The sequence below is a fragment of the Hippocampus bargibanti genome, linkage group LG02 (genome assembly GCF_051943395.1).
Source record: "Hippocampus bargibanti isolate YZ-2025 linkage group LG02, ASM5194339v1, whole genome shotgun sequence".
NCBI classification, from domain to species: domain Eukaryota; kingdom Metazoa; phylum Chordata; class Actinopteri; order Syngnathiformes; family Syngnathidae; genus Hippocampus; species Hippocampus bargibanti.
Window position 1 is genome coordinate 6,431,537 of NC_142735.1, and position 22,337 is coordinate 6,453,873.

A 22,337-nucleotide genomic window follows, 5' to 3' on the forward strand; every position below is an offset into this window, starting at 1 on the left:
TATAAAAGTCTTCCAAATATAAGGCACACAACATTATAAGGCGCTATACTAGAGACTGGGGTTATGCACTCCTTCTACAAGGGCAGAAATGGAATCGTGGCTGCTGACAGGTGTACTATTGTGGCTCAATATTCCTTCACATATAAGGCGCACCTGACCACAAACTCATGTCATGGAGCACTTACTGTCATGGTCATCAAGAGAGATTAGTGCACCTTGCAAAAAGTCTCCTTTTGCCATATAGCTTCTGAGTTGATGGCGCATTAGTGACTGACCAGTCCTCTCCAAATTGAATTTTCTAAGCTGGCATGCATCCAGAACCAGCTGCTTGTATTCATCTGGCATCACCAAACAGCAGGCCGCATGTGTGAGTTCGCCACAGACTATTCCGACTTCATTTATCTGAATCCTGCAGGCCTTGGGAGTTGACAGGCTTGGTAATTAGTGTCCACAAACCTAATCCCCATGGTCTCAAGACCCCACACTATCAGATGCAAATCACCTTGTGAAAGAAAACAGATCTGCAAATGTTCATCCCGCACGGGTTGACAGCGACAAAAAAATGTGCGAATGTGTGAAGGCTATATGCAGCTCCATTTCTGGGTGGAAAATCTATATGCACTTGAATTATCGCCTCATTTTCCATTCTTATCTTTGGATGAATCTGCTGCTATTCCTGTCTGAGTTTAATGTGTGTTGCCTCCTAGATCTCCCCTCCCAGGTTTGTTTTCATTACCTATACTGTAATTATTCGATGTTGTTTTGTTGATAAAACTTCAACGTGTGCAAGTCTCTTTAATCATCATTATACAAGGCCCTGGCTTCATTATTCTGGCAAAAAACAACAGAAGGCTTGCTTGTATTTGTAAAGGTGCAAATCAGGTTATTTAGAAAGGATTAGCAGAGATGTTCCATTTTCAAGACTGTGATACTCGAAGAAACATTTTAAAGGGGAGCACTCGGGCAAGACGAATGTAGTTCTCCTGTGGGTGCCCATCCAAAGAGACACGGCATCCCAATAAGTGTGGAAGTTTGTGAGTGCCCTCGCACTGACTTTTCATGCTCAGCGCTTTCAACTTCAAACTACACTGAAAGTCTGACTTTTTTGCTTCATATCTAGGACTCACAAACTCTCTCTCACAAACAACCTCAAAGTGATGGTCCTTTATTTCCTTTTACGAGTATCTTTTCAAATGTTTTTGCTTGGATTTTTTGGGGGCATGTTCAAATATATCAATGAATTAAACTCATTCACTACCAGACGTGCAAAAATGTGTCCACTCCAGTGCCAAGGTTTCTGTCATTGTCACTCAATTTCCAGGACCCACAGAATATTGAGTTTTAGGTCTATATAAACATTCAATGCAGCCTCAGACTTTCTTCTTTCATCAGAAAAAAAGAGTCAATTCCTAAATTATATGAGTCTGGAGTTATGTAAGCTTGAAATGAGGGCGGCTGTCCAAAATGCAATTCAATAAATACATATTGCTTTATATCGCGCTTTAACAACAGCTAAAGCTGGAACAAAGCACTAACATGGAAAAACGGGAAATGCTGTGGAAAAGCAAAAAAAAAAAATGCCAGTAGCCATGGCCAGCACTTTATCGGCACCCAAGCATGAAAAAAAAAAACGAAGAAATTCGGGAATGGCGCTCTACGTCATATTTTCAGTTCCCCAATAAATTTGGGAATGGCAGTGAATGAGTTAAATGCAGGTTTTAAAAAGATGTGTGGTTAAAATATGTGGGATGTATGAATCAAAAAAAAAAATCCGATCGACAGTCTCTCTAGGTCATTTTCAATTGCATTGGGTGGACCCAGAAATTATCCAACCCCCCTGTCTAATAGAGGTTTTGCCGCCTCGAAAATCGTCTGTGCCTTGTTTTTCCGCAAGTTGTCGGGTAGAATGAGAACGACAAGTGAGTTGTGTGGAAAAAGTGGGAAAGACCATATAAGGACTGAACCCAAAAGGACACAATGTTCACCGATGTAACTGTCGAAGCTGCTCCCCACCTTAATCCATCACAAGGCTGCCTATATGGCTCCCGGGAGGCCCTGATGCACCACGCCGCCCCCGCGACACCTTTCCCTCCCACTGCTTCCCGACCTACACCCACCACCGCTGCCTCCGCCGCCACCCGCCCGCGGTGAGTGACAGGCATCTAGTTCCGCCTGACTGCAGCCTCTATCTCCTTCCCCTCAAGGACAACGAAGAGGACATATTATCATCAACTCATCTCTCTCACTGGCGCGGCTGCCGCCTTCCCCATCGCTGAACATATGCAGACTGTCTCTCGCCAGGCGCCACTCACGCGTTTATGCACCCGGCGATCCAGTCACCTGTAACAACATCGACACGACCTTTTCCTAATGTCCGCGGGCTGAACGCTACCGCAACCTGTTTGCACAAACAACCCGCAGGTTTGGCAGCACCTGCCGCGTTTCATTCAATGCTTTCAATGTGAGTCGGTGGCAGAAAGCATCTCACCGCTGGTAAGAAGCACATCAAATGGAGCTTTGACTGGTATATTTTCCTCTATGTCAGCATGTGAAGAGAGTAGGTTATACAAGAGAATAACAGGACAAAAAGAAAGGATAGTATATGTGTTAAAAAAAGACATTTACTTGAGGCATAAACATGAATTTAAAATTTGTATTACCTCTATGAAAAAGAACTGCTCATTCCTGCCAGTTGCTTTTCTTGGCACTTGACAACAGGGGTTCTGCTCTGAACCTCAGATTAGACCTTGTTATGAAAAAGGGGGCAATACATTGAATTGAGAGACTGTCAAAATCCCCCAAAATGATGAAATGCGATTTTCAGAGAGCTGCCCCATCCGTCGAATTGTGTTTTTCACAACGGTTTCCTTGGAAACAGTTTATTGAAGGATCTACAGTACAGCCAAATCTGCTCGGGATGTCTGGAAATACAATGTTCGTACGTTACAACTGTACATAACCTAATTAATACACGGATGAATATGAATATTGTAATTACCAGTGGATCAAAAGGGCTCAAGTAATGTGAAAAGGGTCGTATGTAAAATTTAGCCCGTTGTTAATTATGGCCTCCTTGTCTTGCTTGCTTTAAGGTCTTTTTACAGCCTACAAATAATGTATACATTTAATTACGACAAACAGTATTTCTAGCCATTTGAATACAGTTTAGATTTTTTTTACAAATAAGGGTTAATTAAAACAGTATACAGTAAATGTTATCGCTCTATGTTGACAGTTTTAGTGGAATAGAATCTTCCCCAATTCATATCAATTTCATTTTTAACCACATACACTTTGTAGGTGATACACGTTGAAGGAAAGACATACCATGAACCATGTTAATTTCGGTTATAGCTAATCAAACAATCACTATTTTCCCTTGGGCCATATTGGCTTGAGGGCCAAATTCACCTTTATTGTAAATTTTTACATGTGCCATCATCAGTTTGCACTGTGAAGTTAATAGATTTTCATGGTGCTTTGTAAATGTCTTGGAGATCAGTGATGTTTGATATGTTGAACTTTATTGGATATAGTTTCAGTATTGCAAACGAACTAGCACTTCAACGACAGGTGTATAAGGCACACTCAAAAGCTTAAATTTTCTTCAAAAGATGTCCCTGCGCCTCATACACAGGTGCACCTTATATGTGAAGTAATATTGAGCCACAGCTGGTCTCGCAACGACTGCAAACAGCCACAACTTTATTTCCCCCTGTAGAAGAAGTAGTGCGTAACCCCCGCTTCTACTGTAGCACCTTATAATGTGGTGTGCCTTATATTTGGAAAACCTTTACATAAAGTATTTAGATATTATATTTGGAAAACGTTTTTCATTCATTGAAGGTGCACCTTATACTCTGGTGGATAAAGTTTGAGAATACACCAGTCATTGGTGGTGCGCTTCATACTCCAGTGCACCTTATACACCAGAAAATAGGAAAATTACGTAATTTAAACTCAATCCATCGTTAATGAGACATGCTACTGCATTATCTAAGAATTTTCACTTGTTTCAGCTCAGCTCAGGTCTCTTAGGTCTCTTAGGTCTCTCTCTCTCTCTCTCTCTCTCTCTCTCTCTCTCTCTCTCTCTCTCTCTTGTTTTGTCAACCGGTGGAAGTCAGACCATACATTTCAGCGCAGACAGGTCTGCATAGTCTCACTGCTTTATTTTTGTCAGTGGTGATCGCATGCTGAAAAAGTAATGTACAGTTTTTCGGTATTAATCAATACTCCGCACATTTATGCCAATATAAAAGAATGGAAATATATCAGTTTAATTCCCCACCCACACTTGCAGGCTAACTAAGAGCCTTGACTATATCCACAATGGCCCAATTGACACTTTGATTTCGAAGCCATTTTCATTTGGCTTCTGCCGGCAGTTTTAAGTTGTACTTCCCTTTCTGGATGCTGCTGCGACGCGTGTTCATTGGGATTTATAGGCCAATGCGACTCTCAGTGATCCGTGATTAAAAATTATATCCTATTATCACCCTGCTGTTCTCTAACCAGACAAAAGAGGCTTTTGATGACAGCATGTAAGCAGGCGGAGGCAAAATAATAAACGTGTGGGAGAGTGTAAAGTGAAAGCTAATTTTGTCTTTGAGCATTGGAGGACAGATGTGTCTGATGTCCATAAATCCTGGCGGAGTCCTGTTTGAATGTATTCATTAATAATGTGTCTCATTGGTGGAGAAAGATGAAGATGGACTTGGCGATATATTTCTCCTCCCAAACACAACCCTGGCATAAATCTTGATGGCATATTTTTGGCTGCTGGGCATGACTCGTTTTTCAAAGAGGGAATTTTAACTGTCATCCAAGCGTGTCTGCGCTGCTTTAGGGCCACAGTGAAAAGCACACTTTTTCCTATTAGTTTTAGACACTTGAAGAAAACCGATCAACAATCTTATGCAGCTTTTTTAAGATGAATTTTGAATATTATCATATTGTTGAGGCTTTTTATTTTGCCTACAATGTATTTGTACCCCCCTCGTATTAGTGTGCTATTTTGTGATGATTATTCTTCGATCTTCTTAGGTCTACGACCACGAGTACAAAGCAGTGCTGGATGGCGTCGAGACAAACGGCCTGATGGAAATTGACCCGACTCAGCAGAGTGAAATCTTTCGAATTGGAAATGGGAGTCAGGAAGTTCTCGAGATTCATGACTTTAAACATGTAAGTGAAGGGATAAACATGAGGGTTCAACGGAGATGTAAAAAAATTGCGATGATCAGCATATTTGAACGTTGCCAATGTGAAAGTGTTATCAGCCAATGGGTACTGAAATAATTGTTAACAATGATGATAGTTTGTTGTGGCTGCATCAAACATCATCCAGATCAGTAATGTTTCATGTGTGGTATGTGTACCACAAGAGTTGTGTGGCAGAGGTGGGAGGAAGTTACAAATAAGTCTCAGCACGCAAGTCCAAAGTCATTGTGATCCAAAATAACAATTACAACAACAGACAAATTTAAAGCTTTCAATGAACCTAACAGGGATATTTTGGGGGTGAGGGAGGAGACCGGAGTAGTCAGGTATTGGGGAGAACGTGCACACTCCACAGTCGAAGTCCATGGCCCAGATTTATATCTCATCTCTCATCTCATTTTCCGTACCGCTTATTCCTCATTAGGGTCGCGGGGGTTGCTGGAGCCTATCTCAGCTGTCTTCGGGCACGAGGCGGGGGACACCCTGAATTGGTTGCCAGCCAATCGCAGGGCACACAAAGACGTACAACAGTCACTCTCACACTCACACCTAGGGACAATTTGGAGTGGTCAATCTGCCTGCCATGCATGTTTTTGGAGTGTGGGAGGAAACCGGAGGACCCGGAGAAAGCCCACGCGGGTCCAGGGAGAACATGCAAACTCCACACAGGGAGGCCGGACCGGGACGCGAACCGGCGACCTCTGCACTGTGAAGCCGGTGTGCTAACCACTCGACTACCGGGCCGCCCCCCCCAGATTTATATATTCCACAAAAATAGTTCCGCTAATTATGACTTAATTATAGTTTCAGCATAGACTATGACGTGATGTGACTAATTTGGGTGAAGGCTGATGCTAAGAAAATATAGCTGTTTTTTTGTGCCAATTATTATGTAAATTATCATATTGCAATGTCAATCCAAAACAACAAAATATTTTTGACCTTATTCGAGGGATTCCAGCACCAAACAAAAGGTTTTTTTTAACTTCCATTGAATTTGTGAGTGGTAAAACTCTCACGTGGACCAGCGTATGCAAGGTATTTAAACAGAATAGGGGTGCTCAATACGTCGATCCCGATCGTCCAGTCGATCTCCAAGATACTATTGATAGATCGCATGACAAGGTGATGTGACATGGTCATGAACTGACGCTATACAAATAAAGTTGAGTTGTTTTGAAAAAAAAACTAGTCGTCAGCCTATCAGCCATCCCTTCACTTAATTGATATACCGGACAACCAATCAGATGACATCTCATTATTAGGTAAATTGCGTGTGCTCAAACTCCACTCCTGAGCATTGCAAAGTTAACAAGCTAGTCATTAGTTACATCCTAATTATTCATTCATTTTTTCTTCTTAAAAGGATAGGGTATAAAAATGAGCGGACCAAGTAAGAAGAAAAAAAGTATCACTTTCATACAGAATGAGGGGGGGACTTTTTTTTCACATGTTTTCAAAGTGTATTTGTCTCATCTGCCAGTTATCAGAGTGAACTCAGGTAATGGCAAAAATGTGCAGTTATACATCAATATAAATTGAAGGAACTTGCAAGAGATTTCTTTAATTACAATCCAATCGCACATTTATTATACATAAAATAGGGTATATTTTGCGTAGTTTTAAGGTTTATTTAGTAGAAAATTGTTTTATGGTGACCTGGGAAAGGATCATTCTCATTTTTAATTGTTTCTTATGGTAAATAAACGTTCGGCAGACGAACTTTTCGCCTTACTTTCTGGGAACCAATTAAGTTCGTGAGCTGAAGTATCACTGGACCGTTATGTCGTAACTCGAATGTTTGAGGAGCGTCTGTACTTTGCAACACACCAGCAACAAGATTTAGGGCAGGTGTGAGTGTCCGTGTAAATGTTATTGTGATTTGCTGACTGCCCCGACCAAGGCGTGCCCTTTTTCTCTGCCACAACTGCCTTCAGCTCCCTACAAACAGGATAATTGGTGCAGATAATGAATGAGAGAATGACCACAAATTCTGGTAATAAAGCCTAAACACACAGTCATTAGAAGAGCGGATTTACTGTTTAAAGGCACTCACCACAGCCCCAAGAGAGGGTTTGTTCTTTCCTAAAAGACTAATTCTATAGTAGCAAGTTGTTTGTGGTACAAACACCATTAAGAAGCTCGTCTCCATTTGTTTCACACAGCAGCTTTTGCAGTCGTAATTTTGGCTCCAGCAAAACTCATTAGCTTACCTTTCATTTCAAAATCCTGCCCCAGTGTGCAGGAACTGGCAGAAGCAGCACTTCAGACAAGGAACCTTCACGCTCACCTTGCTAATAAGAGCCATTTTTCTTCCATCATTATGTATTTACTGTGAAATATTGATAGATACATCTTCTGTTCAAATCAAAACAAACATATTTACTTGTTGCTACAGTGGCCAGCAGAATGGTAACGACTTCTCCTTCCTCGTTTCTTCATCTTTCCTCTTATGTTCTCCGCACCAAGCTGACACACACACACACACACACACACACACACACACACACACACACACACACACACACAAAAGCCTGTTGCTTGTTCCACTTCGCGCTGGTGAAGCAAATCCCCCGAGGAGACTCACTGCTCCTCCATGAAAGACTAAGTAACAAGCTAGTAAGCACAGTAATTCAAATCTTATTCTGAGTGGAAGAAAGAAGGATGGGAAGCAGGTGGAATAAAACACATTGAAAGGCAGCTGTGCATTGGTGATAAAATTGATTTTGAACAAAAAGCAAAAGGAGGGCTGTTGCTTGTTATTGAAAAGGACCACACTTGGCCAGTCCAGACACGGTCTCCATTAAGCCCGAGGGCATTTGAGGCTTTTTGCCACGAGAATTCTGAGACAGACATGATTTTCAACAGCTTATCTTCCAAAGATAACTTAGAGAGGAAAAATATACCCTGAGAGCAAAGAAGCAGCATCATAATTCTTGAAATTGATTGCAAACTTGCACTGAAATTTACTGTAAATTCGTTAAAAGTAGAGGGGGGAAAAGAATGCTCCAATTTTAATTTGTGGTCAGTACACACACATACATACTGTCACTGTGACAAAAAGTATGACGGAAAAGCGCACACCACCTCATATTAAAAGGAAAAATGGTTGATTTCATTGCAGAGAAGACTAAAGTGGCATGAGGGTTCCATCAAGATCCAGGAACAGGAGCTCTATTTTTTGGGTCATTGCGAATCTGGCACAAAGGTGCTCTGAATCTGCGTGAACTTACCCGAAGTTGGAAATTATCCAAACACAAAAAGCCGATTATTAAAAAAATAATAATAATAAAATTGGTGGATTGTACTGCACTTGGTACAAAAAAAGCCAACCTGACAATAGCGTGACAGAGAGACAGGCTGATGCTTCCAGTTCGGTTTGTAATGAGATTTACCCCCCGATGTTATAATACATTCTTGATGGATAGTTTTCTCTGGTTCTCTTCACAGTGTTAGAAGATGGTAGTAAAATCAGCAGGAATCAAGGTGATGAACAGAAAGATTATTTTAATCTTGGACAGAGGAGACATTGTGAGGAAGAAGTAGGTAGGCCATTGAGGTAGAAGCTTCTGCTCTCCCCCCACCCGAGATGTTATTTATACAGAGGGCGGGCATAGACCTAGACCGACAGACCGACCGACAGACCGACAGACCGAGAGAGAGAGAGAGAGAGAGAGAGAGAGAGAGAGAGAGAGAGAGAGAGAGAGAGAGAGAGAGAGAGAGAGAGAGAGAGAGAGAGAGAGAATGCAGACTAAACTAAGACAAATAGCAATGAGTGCATCGTGGAGATGTATGAGAACCATAAGGGTTATGCGGAGGTTCACCAGTTTGGGAACGACTGTCCACCCACAGCATCATAAGTAAAATGAAGAGGAAAACATCTCCCCAGGGGGGTGTTAAAAACAACAACACTGAACATGTGACCTTTAAACCATGTGACATTCATGTCTACTGTTCAGAGAAGCACATAAGAAGTGACATTGGAATTGCAGTTGAGTTCAGAAGATGTGTGCTGCGCTCTGAGAGTCACAGATTGTTTCCCCGTTTCACGGCTAGCGTGTCCTCTGGGCCTAGAAGGAAAAGCCGCATCCGGATTGCTCCTGCACATGGTTGAGAAATCAGCATTTGCTCTACGAGGGTTTGCGCTGGCGCCTGCAGCATCGATGCGCTGACTCACGCATCTGTGACGGCACCATTAATACTGGCGGGTACACGCCTAATGTCCATAAAAACAATAGACTGAGTGACTCCAGCCCGTCCGTCCTAATGGAGTGTCCAATATTTGTAGGGCAGCGCCAGACAAAGATGATGTGGCATTGAGCCAGTTGACTCTCACTCCACTCATGATTACATTATAATTTGAGGATGATGAAGTTTTAATGTACCACTGGATGGGGACTGAGCCCTTCCTTCAATTGTAAAAAAATGCAAACAAAGGACGCTACCTCTACAAAAATGATCATTGCCAACATCAGTTGCTGCAATCATAAATACGCCTCAAAATATGAAACCAAAGCGGTTGAATATAATTTCATATTCATGAAACATTACCATTAAATTATTTACAGAGGATTTCATTTTGAAAATATGCTCTTTGCAAACATGTACATGCACACGTTGCAACTAATCTCAATAACTAACACTGACGTTCAATGAAAAGGTTTCTTTAGCCGTCATCTGTACTTCTTTGAAGGTGTTGGGCGTTTCGCTCCTCATCCGAAGAGCTTTGCCAGTGAACTAAAGTTGTGCTGGTAACTCGAGCCCTACATATATGACTAATGGACAGAGGTGATTTAGGACTGTTTAGGAATCCACTCCAATTGTTGACCCAATTCTCCATTAGGCAGGGGTTGGGAACCTATGGCTCGCGAGCCATATATGGCTCTTTTGACGATTGCATATGGCTTGCCGATAAAACTAAATACATATTCTCGTTTTTTCGCCGTTCATTCCCTATTGGGGCTGCAGTTGGCGGAAAGCGCAATTTTGATTGGATGACACTGACCAAGGTTGGCGGAGAGCGCAATTTTGATTGGATGATAGTGGCCGTCATGTTGAAACAGGTAAACGCCCCTTTAAATGAGCCCGACGAGTACACTTCAGCTTGAATGCACCGGAGCATTCGCCTTTGAGGAGAGAAAATGTTCTGATTCTAATTTGCAATGAAACAATTCCATCGATGAAACAGTTGAATGTCAGTGACATTTTAAGAAGGCCCATGGTAACGTTAGCACCAAAATACTTCAGCGAGAAGTCTATAGCAGATATCAAGTGTGGAAGCTTATGAGCCGTGTGCAGGCTAGCTAGCAGTAACTTCGCCTATGGACCGATCTTTGGCTGGATATTTACCAATCACGAGGAACGGAATACCATTCATGTTAACGGTGAGTACTATCAGAAAGTGGCCCCGCGTCCGTGCATGTTTGCGTGCGTGTTTGCATGTGTGTGAGTGCATGCGTGTGTGCGTGCTTGTGTGCGTGCGCGCACGCCCGCGTATAGCTCTCGCTGAAAAACATTTCTAAATATTCTACTTTTATGGCTCTCTTAGTCAAAAAGGTTCCCGACCCCTGCCATTAGGGATACATATACGGCCAGAGCTACCAGCACAATTTTAGTTCACTGACGAAGCTCTTCGGGTGAGGAGCTAAACGTCCGGCACCTTCAAAGATGTACAGACGACGGCTGTAGAAACCTTATCATCGATGGACCACTTGCGTACGACAATTTTTATTTTGTGTTTTCGAAGGTGTCTGCCATCTTGTGGCATTGACAGGCTATCCTGACACTTTTGAGCGGTGTGTCAGTGTCTCCCAAATTTTTGCCATTTGGGCTCAGTAATGGTTGTGTTCCTTTCCTATTTAAACTGGTCTTTGGTGGTATCTTGTGACATCTGGGGGTTATCGTTTGAAAAAGTACACAAATCCTAAATAGGTGCTTTTGATGAGCAAATATATGGGACAAGGTCCCAAAGAAGAAACAGGAATAGGTGCATTTGTGAATCATGAATATATGGGGAAATACTGTAATATTGGTGATGAACTGTTTTTAAATCTAGTTCAATTGGCAACCCAATCATCAGGTAATTCAACAATTTGTGAGGACCCAAGCATTAGCCAGTGGAATTGCAGCCTTTCTCCAAAAGAATACACATTTTGGGGGCCTTGTGCCTCAAAATAAAGAGTCTTTATTGTTTATTCATTTATTTTCACGTGTGCGTATCTTGTGGAAAATGCGTGTATTTCTGAGATCTCAAGTTAGTGCTGAATAGAAAGTTAAAAAAATGTATCCCCAACATCAGTTTAACCATTTTTCTACTACTTTGTTTTCCTTTCCTCTTCCTTTCATAACTTTGACGCTGTAAAATGTGAATTGCTCCACTGTGAGATAGATAAAGATTATCTCATCTCTCATCCATCATGAATTAGCCTCATGGATTAAAATAATATTCAAACAAATACACTATCATTAAAATAATAATTAAACAAAAAAACAGAAACTTTCATTTGAATATTTGTGTATTATGATATAGTTTTGTTGTTTTTGTAACTGTCCTATTGAAAAGAACATAGATCATGTTGTGTTGGTCCCCAAAATGTTTTTTTCCCTGACTTCATAAACATTGGACTCAAAATTTCTATCACATTTTTTTTAGTGTGGCATGATGGATTGTCTACTTTAAAAATATTGAGAAAGGTTTTTCTTCTGTGGCGAATGTACATGGACTATTCAAGGGTACATAGATAATGAGGTAAAGTAGCGTGATGTAACAGAGTGTCTCGTCCTTGTTTTTAATGGTGTGTTTTTTTCCTCCCCGAATGTTGAACCGAATATAGGTTGAAAAGAATTATGCAAATTACTGCAGTGTAACTTTTTTAGAACGAAGCTGTGCGAGACTTGCTGACATTTCATTAGATCTGTCTTCACAGGAGCTGAATGATGCATGCTGTTATGGTCTGCGTCTTTTTGAATAGACGCAGATGAGCATCTCCCAAATGGATAAACCAAGTGGACTGCTTCTTCCCGCTTTCCTCGCATCATCTCTCAAAATGACATCGCTTTTCCATTTCTTGTTCGTGTGTTAATGTGTCTTTCTTCATTTTCTGGTTGACCAAGCCCAGTAATCACTGAATCTCATCACAACATTACCCTTTGCTTTCCCGCCCGCTAACCCCCTCCAACCCTCACCCAATACGACAAAGCCAAATTAAACAGAGACTCATCACAATAAAGCCGGGCATAAACATCATGCTTCTGTTCTTGAGACTATTATTGTCCCAACGCAGATGAAATTACAGCCGGTAGATTACAACGGGCTTCACAATGTATCACGTCATGTGCGGCTTCTGTCTGTTTTCTAGGAAACGGCACCTTGCTAAATAAATCCACAATGCAGGCCCACCGGCCACACGGTCAAGTTAACTGATTGAAAAGGAGAAGCCACAGCAACCGGCGGGTTGCCGCAATTAAATTTAGACAGAATCAAGTTCGTTTTCATGGCACCACTCAAACAATTTTCAGTCGATGCCATTCAATGGCAGATGTAGCTCCTGCTGTCTGTTCTAATACAGCGTGATGAATGAGCAGCCCCCCGCAGGAAATAAATTCGATAAAATCTGATCTTGTTGCGCGTGTTACAGACGCTGTCTCGGCTGAATATGTTAGATGAACATGCAATAGTGTGGAGCGAATTAAAATATCTCCCTCTTTCTTTTGTGCCCGTTGAGGCTCGGCGTATCAGAATGAACAGAGCACCTGGTGTAGAATCACTGCTCCGGCTGAAAAAAGTTACTTCTCCACTTGACTGCACAGATTAAGGAGGCGAGAGCAACCTGTGACTGGCTAATTCAATGGGGGCACTCTGCAGAAAACACTTCTTTCTCCAAGCATGTCACTCAACTCTCTGGTGTAAACGGTATGAAGTGTTGTACAGCCCCAGCAGAGAACCCGTGTCATTTGTCTCCTGTTTCACTTAAAAGCAGGATCCCTAGTACATTGATCAATGGTCTGCGATTGCACAACACGCCGCTGCTACAAAAAAGAAGTTGAGTGAGGGCCTACTGAAGTCCATGAGGTTTTTTCAGGTGATTAAATTATGTAAAAATCCTAAAAAGTCCTGAAAACGATCTTGCAAAAAAAGAGGGCCTTAACTCATAAACTGCCAGACGTGCAAAAATGTGTCCACTTCAGGGCCAGGGTTTTTTTTCATTTTCACTCAATTGCAGGACCCACAGAATATTGACTTTTAGGACTGCATCTGTGTAAACCCTCAGTCGTACAGGAGTGGTCCATCGATGAGAAGGTTTCTTCAGTCGTCATCTGTACTTCTTTGAAGGTGTCGGACGTTTCGCTTCTCATCCAAGAGGTTTCTTCAGCGAACTAAAATTTGCGGGTAGAGTTGGCCCTATATATTGATATATCCCTCCTGTCCAGACGTGGCGGTGCCAGGCTCTGCTATGCTAGATCCCTGCTCTCAGGTTGGGGGGAGCAGTGGACTATTCCCTGAGGCTACACTGATTACCCCTATTGTCCTGACTGATTACTTCAATTGTCCTGCCTGATTATGGGGTCGACGACTGGCCTGATTGCCCCATTTGCTCTGGTATCGCCTCATCAGCATAACTAAGCCTATGTGGTCTAAATAGTCTGTTGTAAGAACGATCCAAATTAAACCTCACCCCACCATGGCGATTTAGTGAAGGGTTTTGCTGTTTTATGATAATAGCTTATTTTACTCCACTTTAAAACCATCTATTTTCTTTTGCTAAGATTTTAATCTCACTGTCGTCAAATGTGTGGTTGCTAGCTTTTAGGTGCATGTGTACCGCATATTGAGGCCCACTAGTATTATCCCTGATTTTTTTGAGAATTGGTTTAGCCTCCCCAATGTACTGTTCTTTAGAATTTTAATTTTTACAATGTATTAAATAAACTACATTACTTTGTTTTTCATTTGGCACCCTATTTTGAATGCACAATTTTTTGCCTTAAAGTGTTTATCAGTTTGAAATAAGTAGAAATTTTGTCCTGCCAAAGGACTCGTAGTTTTTCAGAAACCCCTGCAATGTAAGGTACTGCTACTCCTCTCCTTTTAGTATCTTCAGAATTTTTGGTTTCATTCCCTATTCTTTTCTTTTGACATTTGTTTAAAGACCACTGAGGGTAACCACAGTATGTGAATGCTCTCCTGACATGTTTTGACTCCTTTTGTCTACCTTCGACGCTTGTTGGTATTAGTTTAGCCCGATGCTGGAGGGTTTTGATTTTAGGACTACATAAACATTGAATGAAGCGGAAGAAACCTTAGACGCCCTTCTTTCATCAGAAAAAAAGAGTTAATTGCGAAATTCTATGGGTCTGTTATCTGAGCTTGAAATGGGGGCAGCTGTATATAAGGCAAATGCTGGGAGGGAAAAACATTGCCAGAGGTCTGGCGAGCACTTTATAACCCCCCCGCTAAAAAAATTAAGGCACACCAATATGTTTTTCAATCTCCTGCACTTTACAGTAGAGAGCCCTGTTTTCACATGTGAACACGAAAACATTTTCACAATGTGCCTCAACAACAAAAAAACATTTTTAGAAAGCCGTTTCATGCTTTGATGCGCTTTCAAATCAACTAACTACCTGTGCGCTAACGGCAGGTGCGGATAATAGGCAGTTAATGAACGAAAGATATATCTGAACTTCTGAGGAGTTTCCCCCTGTTCCTTCTTTTCAAAGGGACTCACCGGGATCCGTTTTGCCGAACATCAGAGGTGCTACATCAGGAGCCAAACTAGGACACTGCCCACAGCGGTAGAGGTGGAGGCCGAGGGAGGCGACCTAACGGTATGCATAGCTTTGCAGAAAGATTCCATGCATATTTAAGGGAGATGGAACACTGTGGGTGCCTCCCAGATCCTCAACCCATCCATTCCATCTCATCCCTCTTGGTCTTTGTGTGCCTGTGGCATTTTGTCAATTGCTCACAACCCCACAGCCTCTTTGTGGCTCACATCAAATGGTGTTTGCTGTCAATCCTGAGCCAATATTAATTTTTAATCCTGTCCTCCGAAGGCTACACTCAGATAGCTTAAAGGGAGTTGAGGTTTGGCTGAGAGGGATGACAGTAATATGTTAGTTTTTTTTCTTTGTAAAAGACGTTTTCTTTTCGCAAATCTCCTCTCAAAGTTAATAGGGATTCATTTTACTTTTCTGGGTGAGAGATAGCTGAGTGGTGAACTCTGCAAAAGAAATGGAAGCAATTCAATCAATCAAAATCCTATTTTTTTCTGTGTCACCGTGCAATTCACGGAGTGGGCAGCGTGTTCAAAGAGAAAATCTACATTCATGCGCTCATTTACATTTTACCTTGTAGCTGAGAAGAAGAAGCTGGCAAACATGCAGCTAAGATGCTCCATTCAAAATCACAGTCAGCCAAATGTCAGCGCAAGCAAAACTTATCTCTCTTTTTTAAAAATGATTTTTTTTAGCTCACAACACAAGATGCAACCAAATAACCAAAACCATTTAGTTTTCTCTCATGTCAATTCAAAACCAGAATTACAGATATTAATTGCTGGGCCATCACCATATGTCCACACAATTTATTCCTTTTTTGTCATCCTTTGAAATGTAATTGATTAAACTGGTAGCTCCAAAGTGAAACATCCAAAGCCAACAAAGTGAGTGGGGCTATTTGTAGATGAGGGTGGGACTTTGATGAGGAAAATTTTGGTTTTTGTCCAGTGGAATCCATCACGCCTGCGAGCCATGTTAGGATAAGCAGTTTGGAAAACCGATGAATGGATGGATGGATGGAATAGTTATCATTCAGATGTGCCAAACACAAGGTCTGGGGCCACTTCTGTGGCCTAGGAAAGCAAATCAAGAATGCCAACTACCATGACGCATGCTAAAATCTGTATCCATACATCCATCTTCTGCCGCTTATCCGGGGTCGGGTCGCGGGGGCAGCAGCTTCAGTAGGGAAGCCCAGACTTCCCTCTCCCCAGCCACTTTTTCTAGCTCATCCTGGTGGATCCCGAGGCGTTCCCAGGCCAGCTGGGAAAATAGTCTCTCCAGCGTGTCCTGGGTCGTCCCCGGGGTCTCCTGCCAGTGGGGCATGCTCAGAACACCTCCCCAGGGAGGCGTCCTGGGGCCATCCTAATCAGATGCCACAGCAAACGCCGGACCGATCAGCCTGTCGACCTCTCGCTCCCTCACACCCTCATTCGTGAATAAGACTCCCAGATACTTAAACTCCTCCACTTGAGGCAAAATCTCCTCCCCGACCCGGAGAGGGCACTCCACCCTTTTCCGACTGAGAACCATTGTCTCAGATTTGGAGGTGCTGATTCTCATCCCAGCCGCTTTACATTCGGCTGCGAAAAGCTCGAGAGAGAGTTGGAGAGTACCACTTGAAGGCCCCAACAGCACCACATATTCTGCAAAAAGCAGAGATGCTATACTGAGGCCACCAAAACGGAAACCTTCACCGCTTCGGCTGCGCCTAGAAATTGTGTCCATAAAGGTTATGAACAGATTCGGTGACAAAGGGCAGCCTTGGCGGAGCCCAACCCTCACTGTAAATGATTCCGACTTATTGCCAGCAATGCGAACCAGACTCTGACATCGGTCGTATAGGGACCGAACGGCCCGTATCAGGCGCTCCTGTACCCCATAGTCCCGAAGCACCCTCCACAGAACTCCACGAGGGACACGGTCAAATGCTTTCTCAAATGCTTTAAATTTCTTGTGACAATCGCTTGAACAAAAGTTGAATTATTCGTGACTTTGGATTTGAAAGCCGAGGATCCATCCATTTGTTGCGTAATGGTAAAAATTTAAGTGGTTTCACAATAACAACCATCCGGGAGAAACTGTAACTCAAATGTGGCCCATGAACAAAATGAGTTTGGCACCTCTGGTAAAAAGGGTAGAACTTTACCCTTGTTCCTTCCGCAGTGACTTCAGTTTACACTGAAAAACCGACCATGCACATAGGTTGCACACGATTAAAAGCAGTGAACTCAGGCCTCACTCCAGAATTTGTTGTCTCTTGAGGCTATAGGAGGATTTGTTCTCCAAATAGTGGGGTTGAGAGTATCAAATGTCAAATAAAATGTATTAGAGACTTAATTGGGGTAACAGAGATAACGACAGGGCTATAGTGCCCCCTAGACCATGATTGAGTAAACATAGAATTTTCCACTCTTCACAAATCAGGAACTACCAGTAATATAACACAAATCAGATTTTAATCAACCAATGTATTGTACGTGTCTTAATTAGGTGAGTTGGAAGGAATTGTTTTTCAGTGTTCAAGTTCAAACCCTTTTATACAATCTTTTTTTCGTTCAGTCTGTTTCAATGCCTCTGTGTGCTGCTGCAGCTTCTGCAAAGGGTTTCTTTTTTCCATCTTAACCCTTTACAGCACAGGAGAGCTACAGTAAACATCATCATGGGGGCTGTCTTTAAAAAATATACACTGACCTTGACCTCACCTCACCAACAATAGACAGAAGCCACTGAACCGTCCTCTGTGAGAATTCTCCCACGTTTGACCTGCCGAAGCTTAGCGCAAGTTCCTTCACAAGTGGTGGAACACATGAAGCTCACAAGGGTTAAATCCAAGCATTTGTGGCTCCTCGCGCAACCCAGCTGCAGGCTTTCGGCGCTCAGAGCAACTACGGTGGGCTTCAGAGGCGCACCGAAAAACAATGGGAAAACGGTGGAGAAACTGCGGGCGGGCGATAAGAGAATCCAGCCTCTACCAGGGCACCACCAGGTGACAAACATGAATTGTTTGCCAGAGTTTCCCCCACCCCTCCCTTTTCAATTTGCCTCTGCCGTGTTGTGTCTGAAGGTGTAATCCCTGAGCTTCATTTCACTTCCCCCAGACTGACACACAAATCCCCTTCTGCCTCCCTCGCTGGCTTGATTGTCAACAAACGCTGCTTGCTCCATTTAACAGTCACTTAATATGGGTGACCAACGCAAGAACCTCCCACTCACACGGCTGCAAACATCAGTGAATCGCAAGCCAATACACCAAAGTCGTGCAAGAGTAACGACTGCTCCTTCCTTAGAATGTGACGAGACTTCAGATTGGAGCACGGCTTCACCAGAGAAAAGGGTGTCATGACTAAATCTGGAAAGAAGTAGCAGTAATCCGGTACAATTTGCTAAATCAAGGTTGGGCAAACTTTTTGGCTTAGGGGCCACATTGATTTTTAAAAATTGACAGGCAGTCCTGTACAGATACAGTACATATAAAGATAAAAGATACAGTACATATAAAAAGTTTCATATGTTGACAGTCCATACCAAACATCAACAAAACCATTCAAGTTTAACATAGCTATACTTTTATAATGAAAACAGTGAAACAACTATGGTATAAGTACTGTATATGTCCTGGATGAATGTCCAAGTATGTTAACAACATACTGTACATGTGTGAAAACACAAGCAACAAAGTGCAACAATCAATTGCCCCAAAACTGCAGTTTACAGTACAGGTATGTAAAAAAATAAATACAAAATAAAAACATACATACTAATACTGTACACAGTTAGGACCATTTGCTACAAATGAGACCTGGTTGTTTATCCTTCCATTCACTCGTTGTCTTCTAACCTTCCCTCGATCAGCACACATGACAGCATTGCTCAGCTGATGACGTGCAAGGAACTTTAGAAACTAGCCACAGAACACTTCAAAGTCTCATAGTTAGCGCTATGGAACTCGCCTCTTCTCTGATTAGGGCTCCACTTTGCTCACGTCCTTGTTTTTTAAAGTCACATAGATTGGAATCTTTCCGACTCCAAGAGTATCCTGAATATTTTGTACTTTATAATCCACTTTGTTTAATCCAGTGGTCCCCAAACTACGACCTGTGGGCCGCATCCAGGTCAGAGTTGGGGCCAAAATCTCAACGAAATTCATGTGGAGGAACTACCTTAGTTCTGCCAGAACTATTTCTTTGCCACAATTGTTCTATTATGGTTTGTAACAGGTCGATGGCCAGAGCACCCAGCTATTGGGACTTTGAGAGGTAACTACAGTAAGTGGCTAACATTGTGCACCTGCTCCCACTCATTTACAACACGGCTGTGGTCGGGCAGCTGCTACATCAACAAGCCTCGCAGCACCTGCATCAGCTCATTCGTCCTCCTCGCTGTTCGGGTAATGAGAAAATATCTAAAACCTGCTCACATTAATATTGTATGAAGAAAAATGTATGTGTTTTCTTTTTATTAGTAGCTCCGTTTTAGAGCCTGGAGTACGTTGTTTAGAATGCACAAAACTGTACTACGATGAAAGATAGTGGGGGAGTACATCATTTAGTCGTAAAACATGAAAAAAAAAAACACTCACATACACTTGAAAATGTTTTCAACAAAAAAAATGCAAATGTCTCTTTTAAGTAATTTACATTAATATCTATCTGCAATAATTAGTGATACATGTGATGATATGGTATAAAATGTAACCTGCCTTTCTCTAAATGTCAAGCATCAACTCCAGATGGATCGAAGATGTAGGGATGAATTATACAATAAATACAGTTTCACATTTAAAGATATATAACTTCATTAAAGTGCACATTTAATTTTCATAGGCATGCCGTTACGAATGGGTTTAGTTTGGCTGAAATCTAGGAGGCTCCATAACTCAGATCTATCCGAAATTTAACAGTAAAATAACAATATCTCAATCATTTTACCTTGTTCGCATGAGTCAAACACCCCACGGTTCTTCTTATGTATTTTTAATTCATTTGAATAATTATTTATACAGATATATAGGTAGACGGACGGACGGACAGACAGACAGATAATTAGAAAAGCACATATGGCGGTGCATGATTCAAATGGTTGTCACAATGGTAGCTCCATGGATTTGACAGTGCAAAGTTGAAAGGCCGAAAGTATTACAGTCATGCTCTGGTGGCAAAAGTAGCCAATATACTGCTAATGCATCAACTCAATATCATGGCTTGGCACAGAAACATAAAAAAAAACATACGTGCAGTAAAGCTCTTGGGTGCCGTGATAAAACATTTGTTGATCTCTGGCAAAAATAACACTTTAAACAATGTGTCACGGACAATGTTTCCACAGTTGGCTTTCAGTAGAAGGCGAGGAGAAATGCATTACAGTACAGTCGTTGGCGGAATGTCGTACATACACAGGGAGTATCCATAACAGTACAAGTTATTATTTCTAAAGTTATATTTTCTAAAGGTCTAATATGATAAAAAAAATAAAGTTGCTTGTGTAAGAACACCTGATTATTCAATAGTCAAATGGAGGTGCTTCGGAGAATTGTGTATAAATCGAAGACTGTAATCAAGTTGTATTTGTTCTTGTCAACTGGCATTTCAAAATCTCTGCCCCATGCTAAAAGGCTGACCTTTTTGCGCACTTCCCACCCAGGTGCGGCTCCCCACCCCACCTCCTCCTTACAAGTTCTCGCTGTTGTTTCTCAACTGTGAAAACTCACGTTGCGTCACCCCCATTTACTTTATACTCAGCTTGAGTGGATAAAAGGTCCAATTAGAGAAGTCTGCTAATGCTCCTGAGCTACGACATTAATTTCAAAGAGCTGACCCATTAAACGCACGAGCAACGAGTGTACGATGGGTTGCCAGCACACAGTTGATTTAAATAGCAACCCGTAACCATAATCCAGCACACATCCAGTATTTTGGGCATATTTCCTCAATTCACAACAGTCGATCTACTGTAAGTGCATCTTGAGAAATCAAAAACGTAACAGAGCAGCACAGTAGTGGATGTATTTATACCTCAAGGCACTTTCTGCCCTTCAGCCTTGCATATTCTCTCAATGCCTCTCACATTCCACAAATTGCATCTCAGGTGCATTTAAGACTTTGGGCCGAAGAAAGAATAATCAGAATCAGAATCATATTTGTTGACCAAGTATGTAGAACACACAAGGAATTTGTCTCCGGTAGAACATGCTGCACTAGTATCATCATAAAAAAAGATATGACAAATAAATATGGAAGACACTAATAAAGGCTAATATAAAGGTTTATCTAATCTAATCTAATCTAATCTAATCTAATCTAATTCCGTTATGTAAATGGTACCTCTCAGGAACAACTGTGAGACAATGTGCAAAGTATCAGACAGTGGTTCAAGTGAGTACAGAGCTGGAGCTAAAATGATTATAAAGTGATGCTGTTCCACAGAGTTGTGCAAAATTGCACAGGCACTATACGGTTATATTTGTGTTAATGTTTAAAATTAATAGGAATGTGGGAAGAAGCTGTTTAAATTTTTGCTGGATTTGGTGCGCATGCAAGGGTAGCGCCTGCCTGAGTAGCTGGGAGTCGCTGGAAAAGGTGGTGGGCAGGATGTGGAAGGTCCCGTGGGATTTTTTTTTTTACCACAGTTGCCGTAATCCTCCCTATCGCACTTCCACCAACCTCCACTCGTCTGAAAAATTACCAACATGGGGAATAAACACAATGCAGAAAGATTCCACGGGATGCACAGGATTCATGAAAATTAAATGGAATACTTGAAATTGCCCATAGGCATGAATAAAAGTGTGAGTGATTGTTTGCCTGTATTTGCCTTGCAATTGACTGCCGACCAGTCCAGTATATAGCACGGCTCTCACTTAGTCATCTTGAAAATACTCAAGCACACAGTATAGAAAATGGATGGCTTGTTCAGACTACCTAGGTGCTAATTAAAAAATAATGGCATATAATTTCACCATGAATCTTAAAAAGTGAATTTCTTCCATACAATTAGAAAATAAGATCAGGTCAGCATCATACACATTTGCAGGATCTGTGTAATGGCCGTGACACTACTTCAAATGACAACCTATTATAGATATCGGTACCTTCCAAGACAGAGAGACAATAAAAAGGTGGAAAAAGAGAGTGTTTATGGTGTGTCTACACTAGTCTGCATGTAATATATCAGCGATATCAGGTTTGTGGGACACACCGCGCATCACTGTATCATGTGAACATCACTCACAGCTCGAGGAGGGGCACAAGTCAAGGAGAGTCAGGGCCATCACGACTGAAATGATGATTTTTTATTTTATTTTATTCCCCCATTCAAAATAGAGCCACCCCATTTTT

The 22,337-nt window shown here is 41.9% G+C and overlaps 1 protein-coding gene across 1 annotated transcript in view; it reads left to right on the top strand.

The window, feature by feature from the left end:
• The window catches only part of tnmd (tenomodulin), a 59,018-nt gene that overhangs the window by 23,092 nt on the left and 13,589 nt on the right, over positions 1–22,337 (top strand). The window contains exons 3-4 of the mRNA XM_089016727.1: positions 5,044–5,184; positions 14,941–15,048. Coding sequence (XP_088872853.1) covers positions 5,044–5,184; positions 14,941–15,048 — 249 coding nt within the window. The remainder of the gene's footprint in view (positions 1–5,043; positions 5,185–14,940; positions 15,049–22,337) is intronic.